General features: G+C 34.6%; 1 protein-coding gene across 4 annotated transcripts in view; it reads left to right on the forward strand.

Annotated features, from left to right (window-relative positions):
- LOC118747280 (titin homolog) overlaps positions 1–26,491 on the forward strand; it is a 202,163-nt gene that overhangs the window by 12,831 nt on the left and 162,841 nt on the right. For 3 of the 4 annotated variants that reach the window (XM_036481280.1, XM_036481282.1, XM_036481283.1), the window contains exon 2: positions 4–338. The exons of the other annotated variant lie outside the window; for it this stretch is intronic. In XM_036481280.1, the coding sequence (XP_036337173.1) occupies positions 4–338 (335 nt within the window). The remainder of the gene's footprint in view (positions 1–3; positions 339–26,491) is intronic. 4 annotated transcript variants of the gene reach the window in all.

The following is a 26,491-nucleotide window of genomic DNA, read 5'->3' on the forward strand; positions in this document are numbered from 1 at the left end:
AACATGACAATTACAATTACCCCACCCTATCGTCATCGGTTTCACCAACGCCCAGCGCCGGCGGCGGTGGCGGCGGCGGCATCGGCAGTGGTAGTGTTGGTGGTCCTGGTCTTGGCTTATTGACCGGCGCTTCCAGCACCAATGCCATAGCGACTATTGGCGGCAGCAACACAACAAATGCAACAATTGGACATGCATCGGATATGAGCTTGTGCAGTGGTGAAGGCGGTGGAGGTGGTGGTGGCAGCGCGAGTGCCGGCATTGGATTGCGTGCCACCACAATCGGTTCAGTGGTGGTGCGTTGTGGACCCATACAGCTGGTGATCGCGTTACTGCAAGTAAGAGAACATAGAGAATTGCATACATGCATAGATACATATATGTAGATACAGTCATGTGAAAAATAATAGCGTTACAACATTTTGACCAGTTTTGACTTTTTTTATTTTGCCTGTTTAACGTTTAAAATGCTTTTAAATAAAAATGCAGCTAATTATCTAACAAAAATCAATAAGTCCAAATTTCAAACTTTGTAGGAAAGTTGGAAAAATTCAACGAATCTTTATAACAGTAACAAATCTTTTATTAAGAAATTTAGAAAAGCTATTAGTATGCAGTTTTATAGTTAATTAAATTCTTGCTTCACAAAATGTAAGTTTCAAGTGGCTGAGAATTCGCGTTGATTTTTGATAATTTTTTTTATGTTGTTATTGTTTTCATCCTCACATACAAAAAAAAAGTCCCGAACATATCGAGCCCTAATCGCATAAAATATGTCAGCGTACTTTTTTCAAAATTTTATTTTTGATGCACAAAAGCTGCTAGAAGCTGTGCAAATATTTCTGCATCAAAAATGAAATTTTTAAAAAATGTCGCTTATACCTTTTTTGCGGCTAGGGTTCGATATTTTGTATGGAAGGAAATGCGTGACACCGTCAGCAAAAAAAAAATTATCAAATTCAACGCAAATTCTTGCACTTCATTATTGGGCTCTAAAACTGCACACCTAGAATTTTTCTAAAAATTCTTAATAAAAAGTTTCTTGTTATTGTAAAATTTTGTTGAATTTTTCTACAAAGTTTGAAATTTACACTTTTTTTGTTTTTGTTAGACAAACAGCTGCCTTTTTAATATAAAAATATAATATCTTAACATTAAAAAAACAAACAAAAAAAAAGTCGAAAGTGATCAAAATGTCGTGTCACTATTGTTTTTCGCATGACTGTATGTATGTACAGGACTTAGTGCAAAGAGAGTATATAAGTAACTAATTTAAAGCACAACTGAATGAACATAAAATTGGCTTAAAGTTGAATATGTATGCGCCCTATATTTGAAAACCCATATCTAGGGGATTCACAAGTCGTCGTAATGTTTTAATAAAGTCGTAAAACTTGTATTAAAAAAATTTTATTAACTTTGAGGTCGTGAAACTTGTTTACGTAAAATAACGGCTAAAATGGTTTATTTTCTGACAGTTTAAAAACACTTTGATGTGATCAAAAATCGCCTAAAAATATTTTAACCGGTATTTAAATTTAAATAATTTTTTTTAACTTAAGACGTTACGACGCTTAAGATGACTTGTAAATATCCGTATTAATATACATACAACTTTTAAATAACACTTTTGCACTAAGTTTTTTCTTTATAAATCCCCTTGCTCCCTACATCTCTCAAATGCTTATGTCCCAGAATTTCCTTCTTTGAAGCTGCGAGTCGTATACCTTGGTTTAACGTAAATTTTTCTTCCAGTTTCTTTATCAAGAATAAGGCAAATTAAGATTTTATGTATGTATATATTTTTATCTAAGCTCTTATATAAAATTTAATTAAAAATTCCGCGATTTTATTGAGTTCATTTAGATCACATTTAATACGTTATAAAAAATTTGATAAACGCGAGGACGCCTTGCGGACTTGGTACCCAAAAAAGCTTATAGGTGAAGTATTTTGTTTCAGAAGAAAACAAAGCCAAGCATTCCCTGACTTATTTGCTACGCTTGATCAGTGAGTTTAACTCCCAAGTTCTCACTTTATATTCAGAGTATTTAGAATGAAATCGCCAAAAGCTGTTACTCTATTAAGCTTCTAAAGATTACTTCTTTGCTGGTAGCTACCTCTAAAGTGGAATACATTACAGTGATCCGGAGGTCTTGAATCTAATAGTGTATTCTTTGTGGAAAAGTCCCCAACACCAATCTTTCTATCTGACTTTGAGAAATTGTGTTATTAACTTTTTTTGCTCTGGTCTGCCATGTTTCATTGATATTGTGAGTGGAAGTGGAGGGATAAAAATCATCAAAATGGGTATGTAGTAGTTAATCCCAACATGGATGAACTCTATGTTACTAAGAGATCATAAGTTAATGATCAAAACTTTAACTCGTACCCCTACACCTTGTGAGAGAAGACTAGACTCGATGTGGCCACAGCTTGAGCAAATTCACTCCCTACCCCCGAAGGTGCTGCTGCTGTTCTTGAGGGATGTAGGCTTAGATGAAGTATTCTGATGAGGAGAGGGCACAACAGGGCCCCAGTGCATACCTCAATTTAATATCTATCTACCCATACACTTCGCCTTAGCTGAATCGGTTGATTACCAAAGGGAATAAGTCAACATATTTCCGAAATTGCAAATTTTATGCAATTCAACAGAGCTCCTTTAAACGAACCGAACTGCTCCAAAAGTCACCTTATTTAAAAAAAAAGAAAGTTAATATGTGATTTTATAATAGTGAGCCATAAATTAAAAAAGACGACTATGACAACAAGTAACTTTTAAATTGAACCTTTTTTTATTACCGGAAAATTTGGATAAATAACAGCCTAATAACATTAACAGTCTATACGACCTAAAGCAGATTTCTCAGTTCATCAGAAGATGAAGACTTTTGAAAGTTTATAAATAAGTATGATAGCGCCTTTTGCAAGAGCAGTTAACATTTGATGCTATTTTTTCAGAATATAGAAAGATTTTGCACTGTGTTATTAGTGGACATGAAACTAATTTAAATACTGGTACGTTACCCACCAAAAACTAAAAATCGATAAAAATCTTTGCATACTTTCTAGCTGCATAACCACCATAGATCTCTTTGAAGCATTCCATCCGGCTAAAATATTGCGGCGAAAACTATATAAATCCGTTGTTGCAGTTGAACTCTTTCTAGAGATGGGCACGGGACAAAAATTTCAATTCCGATCCCGCCTATTCCGAAATTAAGTTAATCTTAAATAATAAAAAATCTGGCAAATTCCGGTTATTTTTTTTTTGCCTTGCCCATGGCCTTGCCTTTCGTTTTCGTGTCAATAAAACATAAAAAAGTTATTATTTCATAAGACGTTTTTAAGGAAGATTTTCCGAATTTTCGGAGATTGCGGGTTTTATCGGGAGCGTCGGGAATGAATTTTGCTCTCGTCCCGCCCGCAAAATTTTTAAAGGCCTTCCCGATACCATACATCCCGGCCATTGTGAAATCAGTATTGTGGTTCCCGATATCCCGCGCCCATGTCTAATTCTTTCATCATTATTTGGTTTCCACGATAACAGTACTTTTGAATCAGACCGAGACACTTCATTTTGTTGGGAAGCAGCATTTATCATGTGAAGTTGGAATCTAGAAATCAATTTATAAATTGGCAAGCATCATTCAATTGGGAACCATATTCTGCTATATTTTTGAACCGAATGATTGTTTTTTTTCGTAAGGTGTTTAGAAGCAGCCGTGATGTATATATCTGTATTTCCAATATGTGACGCATGTAATGAACGCAGGAAGGGGCCAAAGTTCGACCACAGGGCGATATAATAAACTGCTAAATAAAATGGACTAAGTCGGGTCTAAAGCAGAGTCCGGAAAAAGATTAAGTACCTTTTTGCATATTAGCTCACAAATATAAACTAATCAAAGGCCTGAGCGTACAGTGAGTACCACTTTTTCTGCGTAAATAAAAAAGTCTCCAGGAGCGATTTCTTCGCTATTCATTTCAAATACCGGACAACTGTAGTGTAGGATATATCTGACATCATTATAGCTTTAGCTGGCGATTTTCTTTAGATCAACATGGCGAATGCCTGGTAGTACTGATTCATAGATCCTGCAAAAACTGGAAAAGCTATGAGAAAGAAGAGACAGTTTCCTATCTTCCCTGCAAATTGGCTGTGCGGACTGCGATACCTTTGATCACTTCAAACGCCCGACGAGATTCACGGAAACTATTGGTCGTAGTATCGCAAATACTAGTTTCTCCACTTTAGGCATAAGTTTGTCGCGGTGACACGCCATACTACGTCCAATATGAAATCAAATTTAATATCGAAGCACTAGAAATAGACAGGTAACGAGGTAAGACTTGTTGAAAATATCTCCGGTGACATGGGAACGTCATTGTAACACGGCCCAATTGTGTGTAAATTTGGCACGAACACAATGGTAAAGCGCAAGAAAAAGTGTCTGCTTTCCAAAAGGTAAATAATTAGTTTATGAACTACACAAAAATGCGATATCTCCGACATCGAATGAGGCACACATATATACATATGTCCTAGCATAATGCTTAGCTTCTATATAACTTTTTTTATATCCATGAATATCTCTCTAAAAGAATGAACCACTCACAACCGATGTTCATAATTCGAGTATTTAAATTTTCGAGCTCAAGACGCATGTCTGCCAAAAAATTAGCTTAACGGATTGCCACAATGATTGCTCGCTATACATAGTACATGTTCACATTTTATGGTTCAAGCATTCAGGAAACGAGAAAATGTCAATGGGCTTTAAAATGCATCGTTTAGTGCTTTCTTTTAAGTTAAGTGTTGCCACAAACAAACAAACAATTGTAAAGCCAAACATAAAATGAACTTTCCTGTATCCGCTTAACTGTCGCTCAAGTGTCCGTCGTTTTGCCCACGCAATAACTTCAAGTGCATGCATACATACATACAAATATGGTTACCATGTAAGTGTATACATTAGGGTGGTCCAAAAATGCATGTGGAAAAAGTAAAGTCGGATTTTTATGCTCTCATCCCCTAGGATTGTTCTATACCAAAAATATATACCCTTATTTTTTTACTTTGAAATCAAAAAATATTTGGAGGTCGCTCAAAGCGCCCAAAGTTTTCCATGTATTTTATATGGGGGAAAAACAACTTTTCGTGGAAATGGTATGGAATAGTTAACTAATCAATATTTTTCTACCAGAAAACTCTGTTTATTTGTATTGAAAGTCTCCTGAAGAGAACCAGAGTTTTCCGATCGAAAAATATTGATTTTCAAGAATTCTCTACCGTTGCCACGAAAAATTTCATATTTCCCATATAAAAATACATGGAAAACTTTGAGCGCCTTGAGCGACCTCTAAATATTTATTTGACTTCAAAATGAAAAAAATTATGGGTATACTTTTATCGATATCGAACAATCCTAGGGGGTGAGAGCATTACAATTCTGACTTTACAGTTTTTGGACCACCCTAATATACATACATACAATGATTTCAATGCCTCAGATTTAACCCATATACAACCTTTCAACAATTCTACAAGTCAACTGGACCAGCACGCACATCGATATATTGTCAGCTTTGTAGTTTTATATGTATTTATATGTACGTGTATGAACATGTAAACGAGCTTATATGCCCGTGGTAAGTCTTATTATTTATTTTCCGTTAATGTGCATCGTTTTGACATTCTAAGTCGAATGTGTTAAGTGCAATCATGTGGCAAAAGTAACAAGTTGCAACAAATAAAAAAATTAAATGGAGGCGGCGGATAAAAAACCATAACTTCTGAGCCTGAAGTTCAGACTCTTAAAATAATTACTTATGCACATAAATAGATATACACATATTTACATATGTATCTGGATACAAATCTTTACAAATATAGAAATGTTCGTCAAGATTTCTATTAGCAAATATGAAATTTTCAGAGAATTTGAGTTGATAGAAATCTCACAATTGTGTGTAATCTTTATAACACCTTTATTGATCAAAAAGGTGCTTTTTGCCTTTGATTTCGTTTACCGCTAGATCAGCCTCTTTTGCATCTTTCTCTTAGCTAGAAAATGCTACGTTGACGGCGTGGTATATGTATGTATATAGTGCCGTCACGATTCAGATAGGCAGCACGAATTGAGATGGAAGAAAACACACGAGAGTGAGTCACATGCCCTGTCTGAAACCTCGTTGGGTCTCGAACGACGCGGAGAAGCCCTTGCAAATTTAGTTTTGCGGCTATAGCTTCAGCGGCTTCAGAATCGAAGAAAAGGTAGTGTGCGTGCGAAAATTCGGTCAATGATATATTTGCTAAGTCTGAAGCCACATAAAATCCATTCATTTAGTCCGTAAAGGGCTTCACACTTTCACATAGTATCAAAGAACGTAGATAACAAGAAGGGACAACTCGTTATAATTGTAGCGAAAGTGCGCAACAGGGGCGTGCCTTCTCTTTTGCCCTAGTGCGCCAACGCATCGCCAAAGTTCTATTTCAGTATGATTTTTTGGGTTGAAATTCCAAAAATAATCGTTATTTGCAAGTTTGAAGTAATTAGGACTTACCGTTGATTTTTGAGAATTTTTTTTTTTGACAGCGTCAGTCATTTTTTTATAAGGACAAAGTGAGCAACACCTTCAACAAAACAAAATGCTAACAATCAACTGTAAGTCCTAGCTACTTCAGACTTACACTTTATTATACTGAAAATTTTTACGAAAGTTTTTTTTCAATATTCCATATAGTTTGAAACTTTGATTTATTCGGTATTTGTCAAAGAATAAACCATATTTTTATAAAAAATAACTAAAATTAAATAACAACGAGATAAATTGTTACAGCTTATGTTATGTGGTGCGCCTATAATTATTACACGGGGTGTATAGGCACATGCTTAGCAAATTTATCTTATCTTAACCTTAAATCTTAAGGGTCTACGTATACATATGAATGAGATGACTTCTGAGGTCTGAGATCAATATAAATTAACAATTTGCAAACATTTTCACATACTTTTTTCCCTATCCCTTTACTTTTTCCCACTCCTTAGTTATTTAGTAATATGAAAAACTAATTTTTCTTTTCGGATGTCAAACTTAACCTAACCTGATCTGAACTACTCTTGATCAAGTTTAATTTGCACGCTATTTGTATAATTAATGAGCTTTAAAAATGCAAATATCAAAACATAATTAAAAATTTTTACCAACAAATGTCTGTAAATGAGGCAATTAAATGCGGCCTTAAAGCTTGCCAACGTCGAACGATATTAAATAAACAAGAAGAATGAGCGTAACAAAAAAAAAAAAACAAAAAAAAAAACGCAAAAAAAAACTAACTCATTCAAACCAGTTTCCAAATCTTGAAACAAGGAAGCTTTGTGAAGTATTTGAAGTAAATACATATGTACATCTAAACTTGTGCGCATAAGTCAAACGGCGAGTAGGTACTTTAAAGAACCACAAACTTGTTTTAGAATAAAACGCAAAAATAAAATAGATTTGGCTTCCAGACATAGCCGATCGTTTGAGACCGCAAAGTCAGGCCAAGTCAAATGGCGATTGCGGGCGAGTTGCGGTAAATAAGCAAAACTCTTTGGCGACACGTTAAGCCAGAAAATTTTTATAAAGTATACAATGAATGTACATAAATACATACATAAGTATCTTCGTAAAGTGTTGTTTAGTTTGTATTGAAGCGTTGGTCTGCATTTAATAGAAGTAAATATTTGCAAAAAAAAACACTTCTATGTTTGCATATACATATCTATGTACGTATATAAGTAGGTATGTATGTACATAGCTACATTTGCACATCCATAATAATTAAGGCGCGCTGCTAAAAAAAAAAAATTGAGAGAATATATGGAAAGCAAAAGTTATTTACCACGGCTGTATTGAAGCAGTGGCATCATTAAAAGGTGAAAAAGAGGAGAGTTCAAGGTCGTTAATGTGGCGTGATTGTGGGTTAGGAGGTACATAGTACAGTATAATTGGGAACTGGTAAAATCGTCTATTATTGAAAGAATCAAAACGCGTTGGAATTTACATTAAATAATATGATACAAGAAAATAATTGAACCATCTAGCAAAAAACAACCTAATTCAAATAAAAATTTATAGTTTTAGGTATTCGTGATGTATAGTATCGGTCATATATATCAATAGCACCCCCATTTAAAACTTTGAAACTTGCTCATTGTTACATTAAGATTGAATTGCTTATAACCCTGCACACCTAAAAAAATTCTAACATTTCTGAGAAAAAAGTTTAAATTTTGGATGAAAATTTGTTGCATTTTTTTATTTTCTAAACCATTTTAACCTTGGGTTTAGGGTTTTGTTAGAGTATGAACTGTGTTTTAATTTAAAATTCTTAAAAATTTACAAAATTTCAAAATTAAAAGAATCGTAAGAGCGAAAACTTTTTTTTACCTAAAATTGTTTTATACAATAACTCTTACTGATCTTAAAAGATCCTGCAATTTTGAAGTGTTTTTTTTTTTTAAATATGAGCTTTTTGAATTTAGAAAAAAAACTATTTGCGAACTCTAAATTAAAAATAAATTTTAATTAAACGAAAATTGTTTAATATGACTTTATTTAGAGCTTAAAAATTCATTTCTTAAAAAACCCACCTTATAGAAAATTTCAATAGTTTTTAAAATCAGGTTGAGGTATTATGTAAAAAACGAGAAGATACCCATTTTTGTAACTATAATAGTTTTTGAGACATTCCCAAAATAAAACTTCAAAGTCCCGGAAATTCTGAAATGTAGAATTTTGAATACCTTTGAGCGAAAAAATACCTTCTTTCCTTTGATAGACCTTCGTTATATGATAAAAGAAAAGTTTTAGTAAAAATTCATTCAAATCAAAAATGGTCGATTCTAAGCCTTGGTCGATTTGACGTGGATTGACCCATATACAATACAATACATTTTCTGGAGGAAACACTCGATAAATAGCACCGGCATTTCGACCCACCGAATCCGAATCTGAGGTCCGTTTGTCTCGTATACCTCCTAAATTTCGAGTCTCTACTCGAAATTTTTATGGTGTACGAGTCAAACGGGCCTCAGATTCGAACTTTCTTTTTGTGTATCGGTGTAATTAATGGTAGCTCACATCTCACACCGGTTACCAACAAAGCTTCTAAGGCATTTTCGCTGGTCTTGAGAATTTATCTCCCAAACAACGATCTGGCCAACTAATGCGGTGGCTTTGGTCTAGTATTCAAAAGCTTGGCACGTCTGGTCTCCTGGCACCATGTACCAGATGTACCTAAACAACGGACGCGCCGGAAAAAGGGGCCCTTATCTGGCTTTTGCTCAACTTAAGCAGCATTTATAGCGGAGAATTTCGGGAAGTCTACAATTTGGATACGTTTAAACTAGATTATTTTAAAATCAATGATGCCAATACTCAACTTAATCCTCAGGTTTGAAATCTGAGCAAGCGAATGTCTTTGTAGAAGTGCAGACTCGCTCACGTAGATGGTATAATACTCAATCCATTCGAAATATGATGCCACGCACAATAGACCACCGTATAGGTCGCATTGCTCATAGCTTATCATAATAATAAAGTGCTAATCAGGCAAAGAAAAGCAATATTGCAAAGTTATGCAGCAGCAAAAATTTTCGACTCCTTGCAAAACTACATTAAAGGTTTTAGACAACTGCAAAACACTGCAGCGCGTTTAAAAAGATAAATCGGTTGAATACAGTGCTTGCCGAGTAGTCAGTCAGAATTTAATTAGCAAATGGAAGTGTTGCGATACAAAGAAAATTAGATTCACTAAGGACTTGCTGTTAGATAGGCCAAGTTCTTCTATCCTTTCCCTAAAATCGGCATACATATTTTGAAAAGAGCCAACGGCAGTTTGCTCACAGGAAACCTTACAGGTCATAATGATCAGCGCACTCACTTGTAACTTACTGGCCAGAGCAAGTAGATGGAATGCCATTTTTTTTTGAAGCCGAAGAGGCGTTGCAGCATATTCCACATTATTGTCCAGCATTGGCCAGAATCAGTCTGAAACCCCGGAATTCATTCATAGTGGAACCCTTTACTATCATGAAGGGATAGTGTATATATTTCGCGCTGTCGGGGTTAGAGACTTATCATAGGAATGCAAAAGATGTTCTTAGTAGCAGTGCCTCTTATTCTCTACTGACTAACTAGCTTCACTATAAATTTATCGAAAGCGTTATGTCTTCCTGCATTCGCACAAGAAATGAACTACAGTTTTCCGGCTGCCATCCAACTAACATCTGCGCCATATTTTTTGTAAGGAAGTTCTTTTCTAAAAGCATGTTTTCCTAATGGCCAATGAGCGGAGATAGTTAGTGGCTAGAATTCTTAATATTTTACCTTTGATATACGTAGCAGATCCACTTTTCTTGTTCTGCAGTGGATTGCCCGGCAAAAGTTTGCGTGCTACAATACAAGTCTTAATCACTAATCATCTCTTCCTTTCTTATTTCCGAAAAAGCACGGGAATTTAAGTTCGTATTTTCCTGAAGACCATCGCAGTATCACTTGTACACATTCATCCAACAACGACCGGGAACCCAGACAAGAGAGATGTACATTGACTGGGTCATCGAGCGGAGCTTCACTTTGTATTATTTAACTGGATTAGATTTGATTTGAGTAGGCGACTGAACGATACGAAGCTGTTCGAAATAAACTATTGTCCCTACACCGCTATCCATATTGGACTCGTTATTGCTGACATAGATAGCTTTTTTTGCATGCCCTTCTGGTTTGAATTCGTAGTTGTGTTAACTAAAAATCTGGTAGCATTCTAAAGTTTTCGCGGCAGGCAAAAGAAAAAAAATAATACAATAGATTTATTACTTCTTCTTAACGAATTCTGCGCCTAAGCAACAACTTTCTGAAGAGGTGCAGTGCAGGGTTTGCGTGTTAACAGAGAAAACCGTTTAGCTTTTACTATGCGATTGACAAAGTATTGTATTTAAGTCATAAACATGGGACAATAACTATCGGCTCAATTTGGAATTCGAATTACTCAAAATGCGAATTTTATAAATTTCGCTGCCATCTCGTTTACTGTGAGACACTTTTTGTTTTAATTTTATGCAAACTCTTCATAATATGAATTACACATGATGAGAAGAGTTTAAAGTTACTACAACGTATTCAGACACGATTAAAGAAGAAAAGTAGTAACAGCTTTATTGCGGTATTATACTAAAGTCAGCGAACCCAAACTTAAAATTTTATTGATTTTGAGCACAAAGTTCCGACCAAGGAAATATACAAGTCCAAAATATTAATGCATTGACAGAAGCAAGTCATGTGTATTAGGGTGCATCACCAAAAAAAGTTGCGGGTTTCCATACGGTATTATAAAATCTATTATACTTTAAGATCTCTGCCAAAATATTTCGGAAAAAAACAATAAGATTTACGTGAACTAGGCCGATTTGAAAATACCTTCAAAAATCTTATTCTTTTGATACTGTTGATAAAATTTTTCAAAATTTTATGCGGAAGTTGATGCTCTTCTATCATCCACGGTGATTTTTTGGGGAAAAATTTTTTCAAAAACTAATTTTATTTGTAAAAAACACGATTTTTAGAGGTATTTTCAAATGGGACCAGCTAAGGTAAATCTTAATACTTTGTTGGCAGAAGTACTAAAATATAACAAATTCCGTTGGAAAAGCAGCAACGATTTGAAAGTGCCGCACCCTAATGTACATATGTATGCACGCCGCTCTAAATTAGCAGCCATAAAAATTCTAAAATTAATTTATACATTCATATGCTCCTATTTTCGTTGCAAAGATACTCCAAATGCATGGCTACTAATATCACGAAAAAGTTTCCAAATATTTACAAATATGTAGCCTTTGCTGCAGACATGTATCAAATTTAAATATTTAAAGGTCCTCAGGTACATATGTACATACATGTGAATACATATCTACTTCTAGGCGAACGTGAAGCTATGAAAAATTAGGAAAATCACAAAGCTATTCAAATTGCGAGTATTTATTTTCCTCCATATGTTTGCAATTAAACTAAAAATATTTATATGACTAATAGAAACAATTTGATTTTATTTCAAGTACTCATGCGTACTAGCAGCAATGAATATTATGCAACAATTTGCTGGAATTTGGCAACGAAAAAAAAAAAAAATTGGAAACATATTTCAACACAATACCAAATTTATTTGAAAAGCGTATGAATGCGCGAGAAAAAATGTATGCATATGTTTTGAAAAAACATATTTATGTACACATACGCTAACATATTGATTCATATGACTTGAATAAGAACATCCCTGCAGGGAAAACGCGAACTAGTGAATCAAATTTCTACTTTCGTACTAGATCTTTATCGCCAAAAACGAGCCAGTCCGACAGTAATTAGATCCCCGCCAGTTCAAAATCAGCGAAATGTGGTACTTTTAACTTTTTTCATTAAAAATCCACATATATCTAAGGTGACGAATTTAGAACTAGTTCGGAACTAACGAAAAAGGGATGCAGCGGGGGCAATTGACACTTCCTAGGACATCGCCATATTAAATTCGCCAGTTAATTGCATGCAAAAGAGATTTATCGCGAACCAGTACTGGGTCTAATGGTCCTAGAAGCGCGCCAGTTCAGAACTAGACTATCCCCACAGGGATATGTAGTATACATAATAGAGATTCTTGCTTTGTTATTTGGCATTGAAATATTCTGAAATAGGAAATCGAAAAGCCTGAAATATGTTTATGCTGTTACTTTTGCATAATCGAAATTAAAATATACATAGAGTGGCCCCGGGCTACTTCATCTCAACTGGTCGATAACCGTCAATCTATGCTACCTTGAACCTAATGGGAAATACAACTTTAACTTGGTGAAATATCACAACTTTGTACTAACTCAGCGCTGATAGCAGAGCAGGAGGAAGGCCTCCTCAGCGATGAAAAGGCAAGTAGTAGAGGGACTTGGCTCTACTTGACATATCTATTTGGCATCAGTTGAAACAGAAAAGCAATGACTGGCGTCTTGTTTTGGACTCGGTTAGAATCGCTCTGCCGCTTCCAGCGCCAATCAGATACTTCAAAATGAGCTATGTAGTTCCGAGCCATTAGCATCCTTAGGGCATACCAGCGCTGCAACCTAGCTATATCCATTGTGCTCACCCTTAATAACTCACTCATACGCTGTACTATTTACGTATAAAGCTCGACATTTGGGTTGTACCAACTTTCAGATTCTGGATGACGACGATATTCTTTCTCCAAGGCCTTTTTGAACCAAATTATGGAGTAGGGCATTTTTGAAAAGTTTTGGAAGGTAGAAAATGTTCGAACTGGTGAGAGGGACCATCCAAGCTAACGTTGAGTAGTCGTGCAACTGCTCTTGGAGAGGGATTGCTTTCCACCCTTTGACGTATGCAACCATATTGTCCTTTGGTTGAACGATGGTAAGGCTGAGGGTTATAAAGTATGCGGAGTGCTTTGCAATTCGTCCTTTCGTTTACATCAAAGCCCTCATACCCTAGGACCCACATAAAGTTAATCTTGCTATGATTGCTTAGTTTTTCCAGTGCGGTTTTGCAACTGCCTACTCCACAAACTCGATATTATTTATTAAGATTCCAATGCTCTTACGCAGCCTGGTTGTCTTACATGGCTCCATTAGTCCGTCTAAAGACGTTCACGGGCACAGATTTATATTACAAAAATTTCTTTTTGGTACACTTTTCCTAAGCCTAGGCCCAAAGACGCCAGCGCCAGTATTTTCATGTTGTAATTATCGCTTTATAAGAGTCTTTTTCAGGAGCTACGTATAGCCTTATAGAACTTGATAAAGGATAAATTCGGTAGTTCGTGGCTGTGAATTTAACCACCGTTACATGGATAAATAATCCTAAGACGGGGACCTAAATTCTCAACTTTTCATGTTGTTTGACTTCGCCAGTCACAGAGCACTCCAACAAGGAGCTATTGAAATAGACATGGCTAGTTCTGAGCTAATCTGATCCACTATATGCCGAACAAAAATTTAGTTAAAATACCACGAGACCTTAATTTTTACAATCTACTTATTTGTATAGTTTAAGTGTGAAAGTTCGGGTGAATTTTGTGACATTTAGAAAATATATTTGGACTAAACGAAACTCGAGAGAATCCAGGTCTGATCTCCCTTTTTCTGTAAAACGGTTGCTGCCGGCAAACATCGAGTTAATTTCTGTTCTGAAAAGATGATCGTAAAAGAGACATTTGGAGTTTAGAAGTGATGTAAAATTGTGTGTCACTCCACTTGTGAGCAAATATCAACACACATAAATACTGCTAATTAGAGCAGCGCTCGTCCAAAACAATGGGCAAAGATGAGAACGCCAATATTTATTTTGTATAATTTATAAAACTTAATGGCCATGTATTCTACCATCTGGCAGTGTAACAAGATTTAACAGTGGTAAATAGAGCAAATGTAAGAAGATTAAGTGAAAAAATAAACACAAAATTTCAAGTGTGTCAATCAACGAGTTGGCCAAAGTAATAACAAACACCCGCTACACTTTCAATGGCAACGTTGTTGTATTTTTTTTTTTTTTTTTTTTTATGCCACTCCACTTGTGGGGCGCGAACTTTGCGTGTCCGCTTAAATTGATTAATTGCACAAGCAAAATAGCTGCTGCGAAAGTCAACAAGCAATAAAAAAATACGAAAAATAAACACAATACTCGTACACACAAACATACTCTACACATACATATGTATATGCATAGTACCGCCAGCCAGGTGCAATCCAAAGGTGTTTGCTTATAAACGAGAGATAAATATTATTTGTTTACATACTGGCTAAATACATTCTTGCTATGTATGTGTGTATGTATTATCCATTGTTTTCAATTCGAAGCTAAGTTTTGAAGTAGGAAAAAACTTAACAAATCGACATGAATATTAATAGCACCGAAATGGGTATGTACAAATTTGCTTATTCTATTGTTACATACATGCATACATATGCATGCAGATAGTTATGCCAGCGCTGCTCAAACAAATATTTTATTTACATATGTATGTACTTTCAACTGCCCCATAACAGCAGCCATCCATGCAAATGTAGGACTCAATTATAATTGGAGCTGGAAACGTGTTGAAAGTACGCTAGCCAACGAAGTTTTTGAGATTTAAATTTTTTTTAATTATGCCTAAATTTTTTTTGGGATAAAAATAACCAATCGCCTCATACAAACTTTTAATTAGGGCGTCTATACCACCCTACCTTAATACATACATATGTATGTACATAGATTAGTATACTACGATACATACACATATCGCACACAATCTTCATAAGTGACACAACTCAAAATTTGTCATTTTTAAATTATTCGCTAAAAATGTACACAGAGATTTTATTTGCCTTTCAGCAAAAGCTGAAGCAATTTTTTGTTATAATTTGTTGAAAAAACATATAGTAAAGTCTTCCCTGCCCATATGATTACCATGTGCTAAGAAGTAGTTTTTCGCATTTTCTGACGAACGTGTAATTTTGAGTTGTGTCACCTTTGAAGATCGTGTGCGATATGTATGTATGTATTTATACGTATAAGGTTTCATTAATTTTGCCCAGTTTTCCCTCGTATTAAATTACACTTTCATTGCATCTGTTGCAATATCGCACATGTATCGTTTTCACTTTTGTTTGTTTTATAAATTATGTCATAACTATTTGTGGTGTAATTTTTAGATAATAAATTATAAAAAAAATGTAAGTTTTGTTAACTTAGTAATTGATTTAAACTAGCATAAGATATACTGCTTTCACATGACTTTTGACGTAGAATACGTCTTATGTTTCGATATGGAGGCTATGCTCAAATGCTGTAGTTGTAATTTTTAGAGTTTTACGAAAACGCTTATTGCACGAGAACTAATGAAGCGATTTCAAAGTGAAGTGTGGCGTTTCAAAGATATAATTCCAAACCTATCGACAGATTCATTTTTGTAAGTAACCAATTCGGTTTATGTCGTAGAAACAACGGTAAATATTGGTTTATTTTGGGGTCAATTTTGAGCCTTTAAAGTGCTCTAGCAACTTACGATTTGCAGGTTAAACTTTCATTTTCGGGATATGGGTTCTCTGGGATATTTCATCAGTTTTGTTATCGATATTTTTATGGATATCGTTATCGGAATTTTAATCGATATTGTTATTGATTTTGCTATCGATATTTTCGGAACTTATCGATATAATAAACGATATTTTTGATCGAGTTTGTTATCGATATTTCAATCGATTTTTTTAGATTTTGTAATCGATTTTGTTATCGATTTTGCTACCGATATATTATCGATTTTGTCATCGATTTTATTATCGATGTTTTTATCGATTTTGATATCGTTTTTGCTATCGATATTATTATCGCTTTTGTTATCGATATTTTTTTCTGAGTGTGTGCTTCCGTTTTTGACTTGGATGTGCTCTTAACAATACCACGTATTCTACGATTAAATTTAGCGGCCGTATCTCCGATACAGCTTGCACACCAAGACGAAGGCGCTGGACTGTTCCTTTCTTTTTTGTTCATAAAGTTTACATATACATATTCACCAATTCAAAAAGTTCCGTAGACTTCCCACTTTAAACATTACGTCACCCTTATTCCAGTAGCATGAATGTGCAAATTTATCAGTTTTGAGTTATTGGGTTGACTTGATGTTCTATGTTATACCAAAACCCAGAATATCATGCGTACACTGAAACCACATATTTTACAATTTCATGTGCATAAAAGTAGAGTAAAGACTCGTGAAAAGAAATTTCAATCTTGCCTTCCCGAAATTTTAATTTTTACACATTCATGTTTTTGGCGCGCGGGCGACGATGCTAAACGGATATAAAAATCTTTATAGTAAAAGTCAAAAATATTTTTATACTATTTTGATCATATTGATTCGTTATTTGAGGAGTTTCATTTTCTCGATGGTATTATTCCTAAAAAATATGATTATAATGATTATGATGATGATATATATGATTATAAAGATTATAATCATTGAATATGATCGAAAAATATAAGCTTCAAAACAGAGACCTTTATACTAGAAGCATGTGAAAATTACTACCATTTTTAGTCCTTGAATAAATATTTAAATGTGATAGCTATCGCTTTTTTTGTTAATTTTTTTATTTTCCTGCAGAAAAATTATTATTATAGACTATTACTAGTCTCCCTGTGCGGTGCGCTAATGCTCTTAGGGAGAGCCTGAAAGCAGTCCCAAAGGAGATAATTTGCAAGCTTTTTTTGCGGTGTTCCTTTCCAGGATTATTTTAATTTTCACTCTAAGGCAATAACAATCTTACACAGAAAATGAACACTTTTGAGTAGTAGGTTTACATGAACTCTTTAGAGCGTGGGTTTGCGAAGTTCTTGTCGATACATGCTTCCAGGAAGATGTAAACAAACAAGACAGAGAACGAGGTTACTTACGGTGGCCATATTATTTAACCGATTCCGAAAAATGAAATCAAATCCTTATCAAGGACCTCGTCATCCTCTGTTACCGAAATGCATTTGTCATTATTCATACTAAACGACGAAGCCAGCGGAGGTTTAGTATTCTTTTTTAATGGAACTGGAAACTCAGCGTGCAACACGATCCTGGGCATAACTTTTCCTGTGCTTTTCGAAATATTGAATTTTGCGCAAAGTATGTTAGTTTTTCTACGAAAATGACTAACTATTAGTTAATTTTTTCAATTAAATAAATTGCCCTATCAGTATTACCAATTATTTGTGATTTATAGATTGTACAAAGAATACCGATTAAATAAAACCCTTAAAAATTGGCCTCTGAGAAATCCGGAGCTGATTTGAAAGACCGTTTGAGAAATAAAGGACAAAAGGCGTATTTTATTTTGAAAAAAATTATAAAGGACAGGGGGTTAAAGTAAAGGACTGTCCGTTAATAAAACAGGACGGATGGTCACCGTTAGCAGTAAGGGACATAGTAGGTGTACAAGTAGGGAAGTCATTGGATGACGGTCCTGGAAATATACAAAACTTCATCTCACTAAATAAAAACGGACTACTAATCATTCCATTATGTAGTGTAACAGTAGGTTTGTGGCACGGTCGAGTGGCACATCGGCATGCTGGTGGTTCCTGGCAGAGCTCATCGGTTGGGGTGGGTCCTTGCACACTCGCCTTGCCTACGCTACACTAACAAATAAAGTTCATGCCGAATAATTTATAAAGAAATACGCAAAAAAAAAGATAAAAAAACTCGATGGCAAAAAGATAGCAGAAAACGCAAGGTCCAGTCCTGTCAGGCGGAGTCTACCCACCCTCTTCGGCGTCCAGTCGACGCGAAACCATGGGCGTTGTGTTGACTCCTCTGACCTTACAACGCCCCCTTATCCTGACTAAGTCCGTTGGTCAGTCATCCCGTCCTCCTATGTCAATTTAGTCCTATTGTCCGTCATTACCCCATGTCCCCTGCTGCGCGCGAGCGCAACACACACACACCAAAATTAATAAATTAGAGCCTCATTTCCATCATAACACTCTCATCCGAACTTCATATTTTTCTTCCTTTATTAACAATTCAGTCTTAGATACAAAGCCCTGAGCTCAACTTAAATTAAACTACCCTCGTATCACTAAAATTTTCTTTCCTGAGAATAACGCACAAATATCCAATTGCCATTTATATATGTACACAAGTATCCATTCATGAGCATATGTACATACTTAGACAGGTATTATTAACAATATAAATCAACTAATTCAAAAAAATAAAAGAAATAAACGAAGGCCCCCAAAAGGGAACATGCAAGAAAAGCAAATATTACTTACTTAATCGAACCCTAAACTTATCCCTGAATAAAAAAACAACAACAATCTTGCTAAAACTGGTTTTCTACTCGCAACTCTTTCATTAAATTGTAATTTTCGCTCATCTATATATATATGTATATAAATATATATATATATATATATACTTATATATACGATAAAAAGTTCACTTGAGTATGTACATACGTATGTATAACTGCTCAAACCATAAGCATGTATCGAAATATGCATGAGAGAAAATAAAATTAAAACAAGTACTCACTCACTTTGTCCGCTCCTTCGATGGTGGTACCAGCATCCCGGAGAAGAGCCTCTGTGGGGGGGGAAGAAAGCCTTACATACGTATATTCATAAGTTCTCTTATACATAAAAGTGCTAGCCTATCGTGTCGGTACTAGGAATAGTATCGCTAGTACGGCGGATCACCCGATAGTAATCGCGGAAAGTTATTAAATGTGCAAAAAAAAGGTGTTTAAAAGTGAAATAAAAAATTTTTTTTATATATATATATATATATATACTTATATATACGATAAAAAGTTCACTTGAGTATGTACATATGCTCATGAATGGATACTTGTGTACATATATAAATGGCAATTGGATATTTGTGCGTTATTCTCAGGAAAGAAAATTTTAGTGATACGAGGGTAGTTTAATTTAAGTTGAGCTCAGGGCTTTGTATCTAAGACTGAATTGTTAATAAAGGAAGAAACATATGAAGTTCGGATGAGAGTGTTATGATGGAAATGAGGCTCTAATTTATTAATTTTGGTGTGTGTGTGTTGCGCTCGCGCGCAGCAGGGGACATGGGGTAATGACGGACAATAGGACTAAATTGACATAGGAGGACGGGATGACTGACCAACGGACTTAGTCAGGATAAGGGGGCGTTGTAAGGTCAGAGGAGTCAACACAACGCCCATGGTTTCGCGTCGACTGGACGCCGAAGAGGGTGGGTAGACTCCGCCTGACAGGACTGGACCTTGCGTTTTCTGCTATCTTTTTGCCATCGAGTTTTTTTATATTTTTTTTTGCGTATTTCTTTATAAATTATTCGGCATGAACTTTATTTGTTAGTGTAGCGTAGGCAAGGCGAGTGTGCAAGGACCCACCCCAACCGATGAGCTCTGCCAGGAACCACCAGCATGCCGATGTGCCACTCGACCGTGCCACAAACCTACTGTTACACTACAATTACTAATAATTAATTAATCATTATATGCCTCAAATGGATTTGAAAAGATGGACGAATTTATGAACCTGATCCAAAGTAATTTTTTCGACAGAAATTTTTCTAAAGAGTCCACAAAATAACTCTTGATACTGGCTGTCAAGTCAATTGAATTGAGAACAAAAAGTTACGCATACGCCTGAGTACATTATACTGAATAACTAGTAACTTGGCTGTGACAATCATTATTGGTTATCAGTAGGGACATTTTTTCATAATGATGTTTTTGCCGAAAGCAAATTTAAAAAGAATAGCTGGTGTATGAATCTGGTAACACTATGGAGAAAAATGTCTGTCTATGTGAGGCTTTTATTAGGTAGGTTTAACCTAACCTAAAGTAAGAAAATTTTTAGTATTGCTCAATTATATCCAAAAAAAACTCTGAAATAAATGGGTGAACTTTTTTTCAAATCTCAAAAACGGTTATACTTTTTTATAGTTTACATAAAGAATGATGGTCAAACTCCATAGTTCAGATTTCTTTTTGACTAGTGTTATTAATATTTAAAAAAAAATAGTTTTCAACTACATATTTTAGATGTATTTTAAATACAAAAAGTGTTTATATTTGGAATGTTGTCTTTAGACTTTTGCCTTGCCTTGTAAACACGGACTATAGATATTCCAACAACTTGATTATGTTGAACAATACATATTTATAAGATAAATTAAGGAGACTGTATAATTTGTATTTAAATTCGGGTTTTCATGTATAAATTTTTTTTACTCAATTTATTTGAAACAGGAACCAGTTTAAATGATAAAATTTGGTATTCATTAATGCATACATACATATATGTACATATATTTATGTGCTACACATATGAGAATTAAAATATTTTACTGAGATCAAAAGCGCGACAATCGTAATGACAAAATAAACGAAGTGTAAAATAACCCTATAGTTATTTTTAATTTGTATTTTGACATTTTGTATGCCACCTGCATGACATCATCGGAATATTTACACGCAACTGTTTGCGGAAAATAGCTCACCGCTTGCCATGTGCCCCCAAAGCTACACGGCTGGGAGCTGTGCGACAATTACCAGAACATGCAGACAAATTGAAACAAAAAAAAGCGAGCATAATACCTAATATACATACATACATATGTGCATATATTAACCCATTATTTTGGTGATGAAATTGGACAATTGAATTTACAAATCAATTAGATGGCAGATAAATAAAATGTTCCACGCTTCAATTGGCGTACAGGCGTTGCGGTGTAGCGACTAGGCGGCACGGTGGCACGGTGGTACGTCATGCTGTGTGGCAATGTGGAACGAGACGTTTTGCTGCTGACAGTCTGGTGATGTCTGAACTATGCAGATAATTATGTACATATATACATTAAGGTGGTTAAAAAAAAAAAGTTAAGTTAGAATTTGAATGCCCTTACCCCCTTCTATCGTTCTATATTGAAAAAAATATGCTTCGTTTTTGCAACGGGGGGACAATTGGGTAATATTATTAGAAGTCTTCTGAAAACAAAAAGAATTTTCCGATCGAAAAATATTGATTTGCCATTTTTACCAAATAAAAAATTAAACAAGGGTATCATTTTTTCGGTAGAGAACAATCCTAGAGGGTGAGAACATTAGAATTCCGACATTACTTTTTCACATTTGTTTTGGGACCACCCTAATGTTCATACATGCATGGGGAAAATACACATTTTGTAGAAAAACGAGTAAAAGCACAATTTATTTACATTGCAAAATTTTTCTTTGAAGAAGCTCTAATTTTCCACCAGCCTTTCCGGAAGTTTTGTTTACTTAAATTAGACACAGTGGCATATTGCTAAAAAAGAAGAGAATAGATCAGTGCTTTTCGTAAGCTATTTTTATTTAATATTTTTTTTATTTTAAATGAGGCCACTGCATTTGTATCTACATACATGGAAAAAATTATCTGCTTATTTAGTAACCAAACATGTAATATGTAGGTTTATAAGAGGAAAATCTAAACACTTTTTATTGTATTATTTTAAAAGGAATGTGTCTAGCATAACGAAACAATTTTTAAGCTTTTATCAAAAATTGTTTTTGTTGCTATGAAGATTATTTGTATGCTTTCCGTTTGTTTACCGCGCACCGTGCAAGTACACCATAAATTCATTAGCTACAATTGAAGTTAACCAAACAAAACCAAAAATCGCTCACTCGAAATTGAGACCTGGAAAGAAATCTGCGCATAAAAAGAACAACACAATGCAGAAATGAATGAGAAAAAGGCAAACCATAAAAAGTTACTTACATCGAAAAGAAATTCACTAACTGGACCGTGGCATACGCTAAGGCAATAGTTTGGATCCGCTTTCTTCTCTTCAAGTTGTTTACAACTTATTTTGTGGGAAAGGGTAGCAAGGAAGAACTTGGATTGCGTGACTAAAGCGGGTGCTGCTGTATTAAAAAAAAAAAATAGAAGGAAAAAAAACCCAAAACAAATACTTACCCGTAATAACAAACACTTCGAGGTATTCGTGTTTGCCAGCTTTTGTGAGCTTTCACATAGAAAATCATGCGCGTTGCTTGGAATTTTTATATGTATATATACTTATGTATATGCCACACATATGCATACATTGATTACTTGTATGTACTCAAAGATCGTTTCGTTATGATGCTCCCAAAAATAGCAAAGCCGCAAGGCGCGAAATGCTATCCAGCAGCTAACTAAAGGAAATTGCAAGGCATATATCCCCAGACACATCCCAATGAACCAAACTGCTGTGGAGCGCATCCAAATTTCACTCTGACGCATAGCTGATAATGGCTCTGGTCATAGTGGTTTACTGGAGGATCCCTTTGGTGACTAACCCCACGATTTGCCAAAGACTTGGCATCCAGAATTATATACCTAGATACTTTATTTCACACAAAATCAGAATTGTGATCCCTTTAGGTATGATGGAAATCAAACCATTCTGCATTATCTTTGTAGTTAGTGAAGATTTCATTACCCCTTACCATATCATCAACAGTCACTCATATCCAGCACTGTTCGTGTTTTCATTCCCACAATCGGGAGAGATGGGCCCGTGACTAGTTAGGCTTCAGGTATCCAATGTATGTAGAGATTATCCACTATGTCAATTATATACATAACGTGGTATTGAAAATAAGAAAAAATAGAGAGGATTATCCACTTACTATTTGAGATGCCACATCGAAACAAAAAATTTATTTCTGAATCGATTCGAATCGAAATAAAAATAATCGTTGCAGGAGGAAATCGTCAAAAAAATGAATCTGTGTCCCAAGATCGATTCATATATTTTGCAAAATAATGACTTTTACTTAATTTTCTTAATTAAACAAAAAAACTACCATCTGACCAACACTGAAATTACAAACATTATTGCAAGTACTTTTTAAAACATCCATTACTCATAACGTTTTAAATAACTAGAGTTATCGAAAAGTTTTAGGTAGCTATCGATCCATAAATACTTTAAAAAAAAAGTGAGTTAAGGTTTTTCTACATACTATATTAATGCCGATTTCGTTTCTACCGAAAAATGCAACATTCTCTTTACCCTCTACGCACAAACACTAAGAAGAGGGCGATGAGAAGGCAAAATTTTTTGTAAAAACGAAAACGCGATAAGACAACGATATGAGCACAGAAACTTCATAAATTCTTAACTTTTCTTAAATTTTTTTCGATTTATTTTTTATCTTTGATCACACTTATGTTTTATTTCAAAACTAACCGCTATATTAAAAAGTATAGTATATATACACTAGCCCAATAAAGCCTACGTACCTAAACAGATTTTTTCAGGTTGTTTTATTTATTTTTCGCCAGCTCTATGTATAAACAGTTGCATTCTTCCAGCGGAAAACTCTCAGCAGCGAAATTCTAATGCATTTTTATCTGTTCTCTCTCAAAGAGAGAAATGTTAGCAAAAGTACGCGAACGCAAAACTAGCAAAAACTTGCAAGTTTTTAGTATAGCTGATCGAAATTTTGTTTACATGCAAAATCATAAAACAAAAAACATAAAAAGAATGTAAATTAAAAGTTCTCCTGAAGCAATTTTCTAATCAAACATGCGTAAATGAGTATTTGCTTTCTTCCGATACATTTGCAGTTCTAATAAGTTATTTCAAACTTAAAAATCACAATAATAAATCTAAATCTAAATCTAAAATAAATTTCCATATTTTCATAAATTGAAAACAGATGATTTTGATCAGCTGTTTTTCTTGCTGGCAAAAATTTTCCAGCAGAAGGTAGCAGCTTTTCATCAGAATGAAATGTCAATTTGGTCTCTCAATTTCCCCTACTTTGCTGGATTTTTGTGTACGCGAACATGAAAATCTGATAGTTTTTGATAGTTATCAAAAACTATCAATACGCGAATAAACCTAATATTTAACTCTTCCTTTTGATATGATGAAACTGCTTAGCAACGACAACAAACAAATTGCTGGTCACTTGTTTAGTTACAGTCTTTGTTAATTTTTTATTTGTTATACATAGTTTAATAATCAGATTATAAAAAATTTATGAATACGAAATAAACAAAAAGAAAATTGTCAATACTGAGGATCAAAACAACATATGTACATATGTGACCTGGTCTACGGAAAGGGGGCTTAGGTGTCAAAAAATCAATTTTCACTTTTTGGTTGATTCGGATGGAAGATGAGATGCTTTTTCACGTGGTGAAAAGCAGAAAATCCTAACTTGCTTAGAAGTGTACTAAAAATGTAGAGAAAGTGTTACTTTTTTAAATGTTCCACACTAGCAACTTACACGATGAACTATAATAATATTCCAACCAACAACAACACTTACTGGACCAACAACAACACTTACTGGACGTCCGGTGCGGAGAACAATTAACGAGATAATGAGAAACTGACGAAACGAGTTGCTTACTTTTAACAGCTTTTTCACAGAAAACTAGTTTTCGCACGTAAGCTCCCTTTTCGTAGACCAGGTCACATATATGTCATATCGACCCCTTTGCGCAAAATTATCGCATCTTACATAAACCAAATTTTACAGGAAAGTGTGTTTTATATATTTCTTTGACTTGGCTAGTACCATCAATACCAAAGTTTAGATTTGCTGAGAAAATTGAGAAATATAACTAAACGCAATTTTTTTTTTGTAGAAAGGTCTCTACGTTTTGATTGCTTAGCACATATGATAATTTCGCATACAAGAAAAAATTCAATGTCACATACGTTAAAATTTACAGTAAATTTTTGGGGTAACTATTGGGATTTATGCCGTAATATTTAAACAGGTGCTGCGTTCTGGGTTGTAAAACAAAGTTGCATCAAAAAGTGAATTTCGTAAAAAATTTTACATACGATAATTTTACGCAAATCTGTTGATATATATACATATGTATGAAATACTCATCTATTAAAGAATTCATTCATTTTTTTGTACCAACCTTAAATTAAAATTTCCTTAAATTTTCGGGATTTTCCCATGCAATTCGATTTGCATCAACTTAGCAAAAAATTGAGTGTCGATTCTCGTATTTTTTCGATCGTTTTACGGATCGAGTCGGAATTAAAAAATCTATAAGAAGTCGAGTCGGAAGGGCTCGCTTAATCGATCTTCAATTTAATCGATTTAGAAAGCGGCATCTCTACATCCCATATAGTGTTGTTTTTGAAATATTCAAAAACTGCGATAATTTTGTAACGGGTTTACATTTATATAAATCGATCCCTAACGGCCAAAAAGATGCAAGCGAAATTTATTTCGAATTTTTTTTTTTGATGCAGAAACACACCTAGATGCTCTAGGAAATTTTCTGCATCAAAAAGACAATTAAAGAAAAAAATTTCGCTTACGTCTTTTCGACGGTTAGGGCTCGGTATGTGTCGAGGAAATTCGGTTTCTCCGGAACAAAAGTTTTTTCTTGTCCTTTAAAATTAATAGCATCAAATTGTGAACAGCGTCCGATTTTTCCACTTTTGTTCAGTGGGACGTTCGTTTGATTTTATTGCGCACACGCATTGCTAATGCTGGTGGCTGGCGGTGGTGATGGTGGTATTGCACTGATGGTTGATCTGACCTAAATTCGCGCAATCAATGCCTTTGTTGCTGTTTACTTGGACTAAAATATCTTTTTCCAATATTTTTTGCTATTAGCTTACTTCTTCATATGTATGTATATATTTATATGTATATAGTAAGTACGAGCATCTGTGCAGAACTAAAAATTTCGGTTTAAATTTTCGCTGAGCCGAAAAAACCGCAAACCTCAACGTTTTGCTCCGATTTGTTTGTTATGCTTTTGTGTACGAGTACTTGATTTCAGTAGAAGATAAAGAGCAGCAAAAACAAAACAAAAAGCGAAGAAAGAAATAGCTTTGGTAATCATTTTATACATAAATATTTGCGTGCAACGGCGGCTGCCGGCA

Source organism: Rhagoletis pomonella, unplaced genomic scaffold (genome assembly GCF_013731165.1).
Source record: "Rhagoletis pomonella isolate Grant_MI unplaced genomic scaffold, Rhpom_1.0 Rhpom_scaffold_00011, whole genome shotgun sequence".
Taxonomy (NCBI): domain Eukaryota; kingdom Metazoa; phylum Arthropoda; class Insecta; order Diptera; family Tephritidae; genus Rhagoletis; species Rhagoletis pomonella.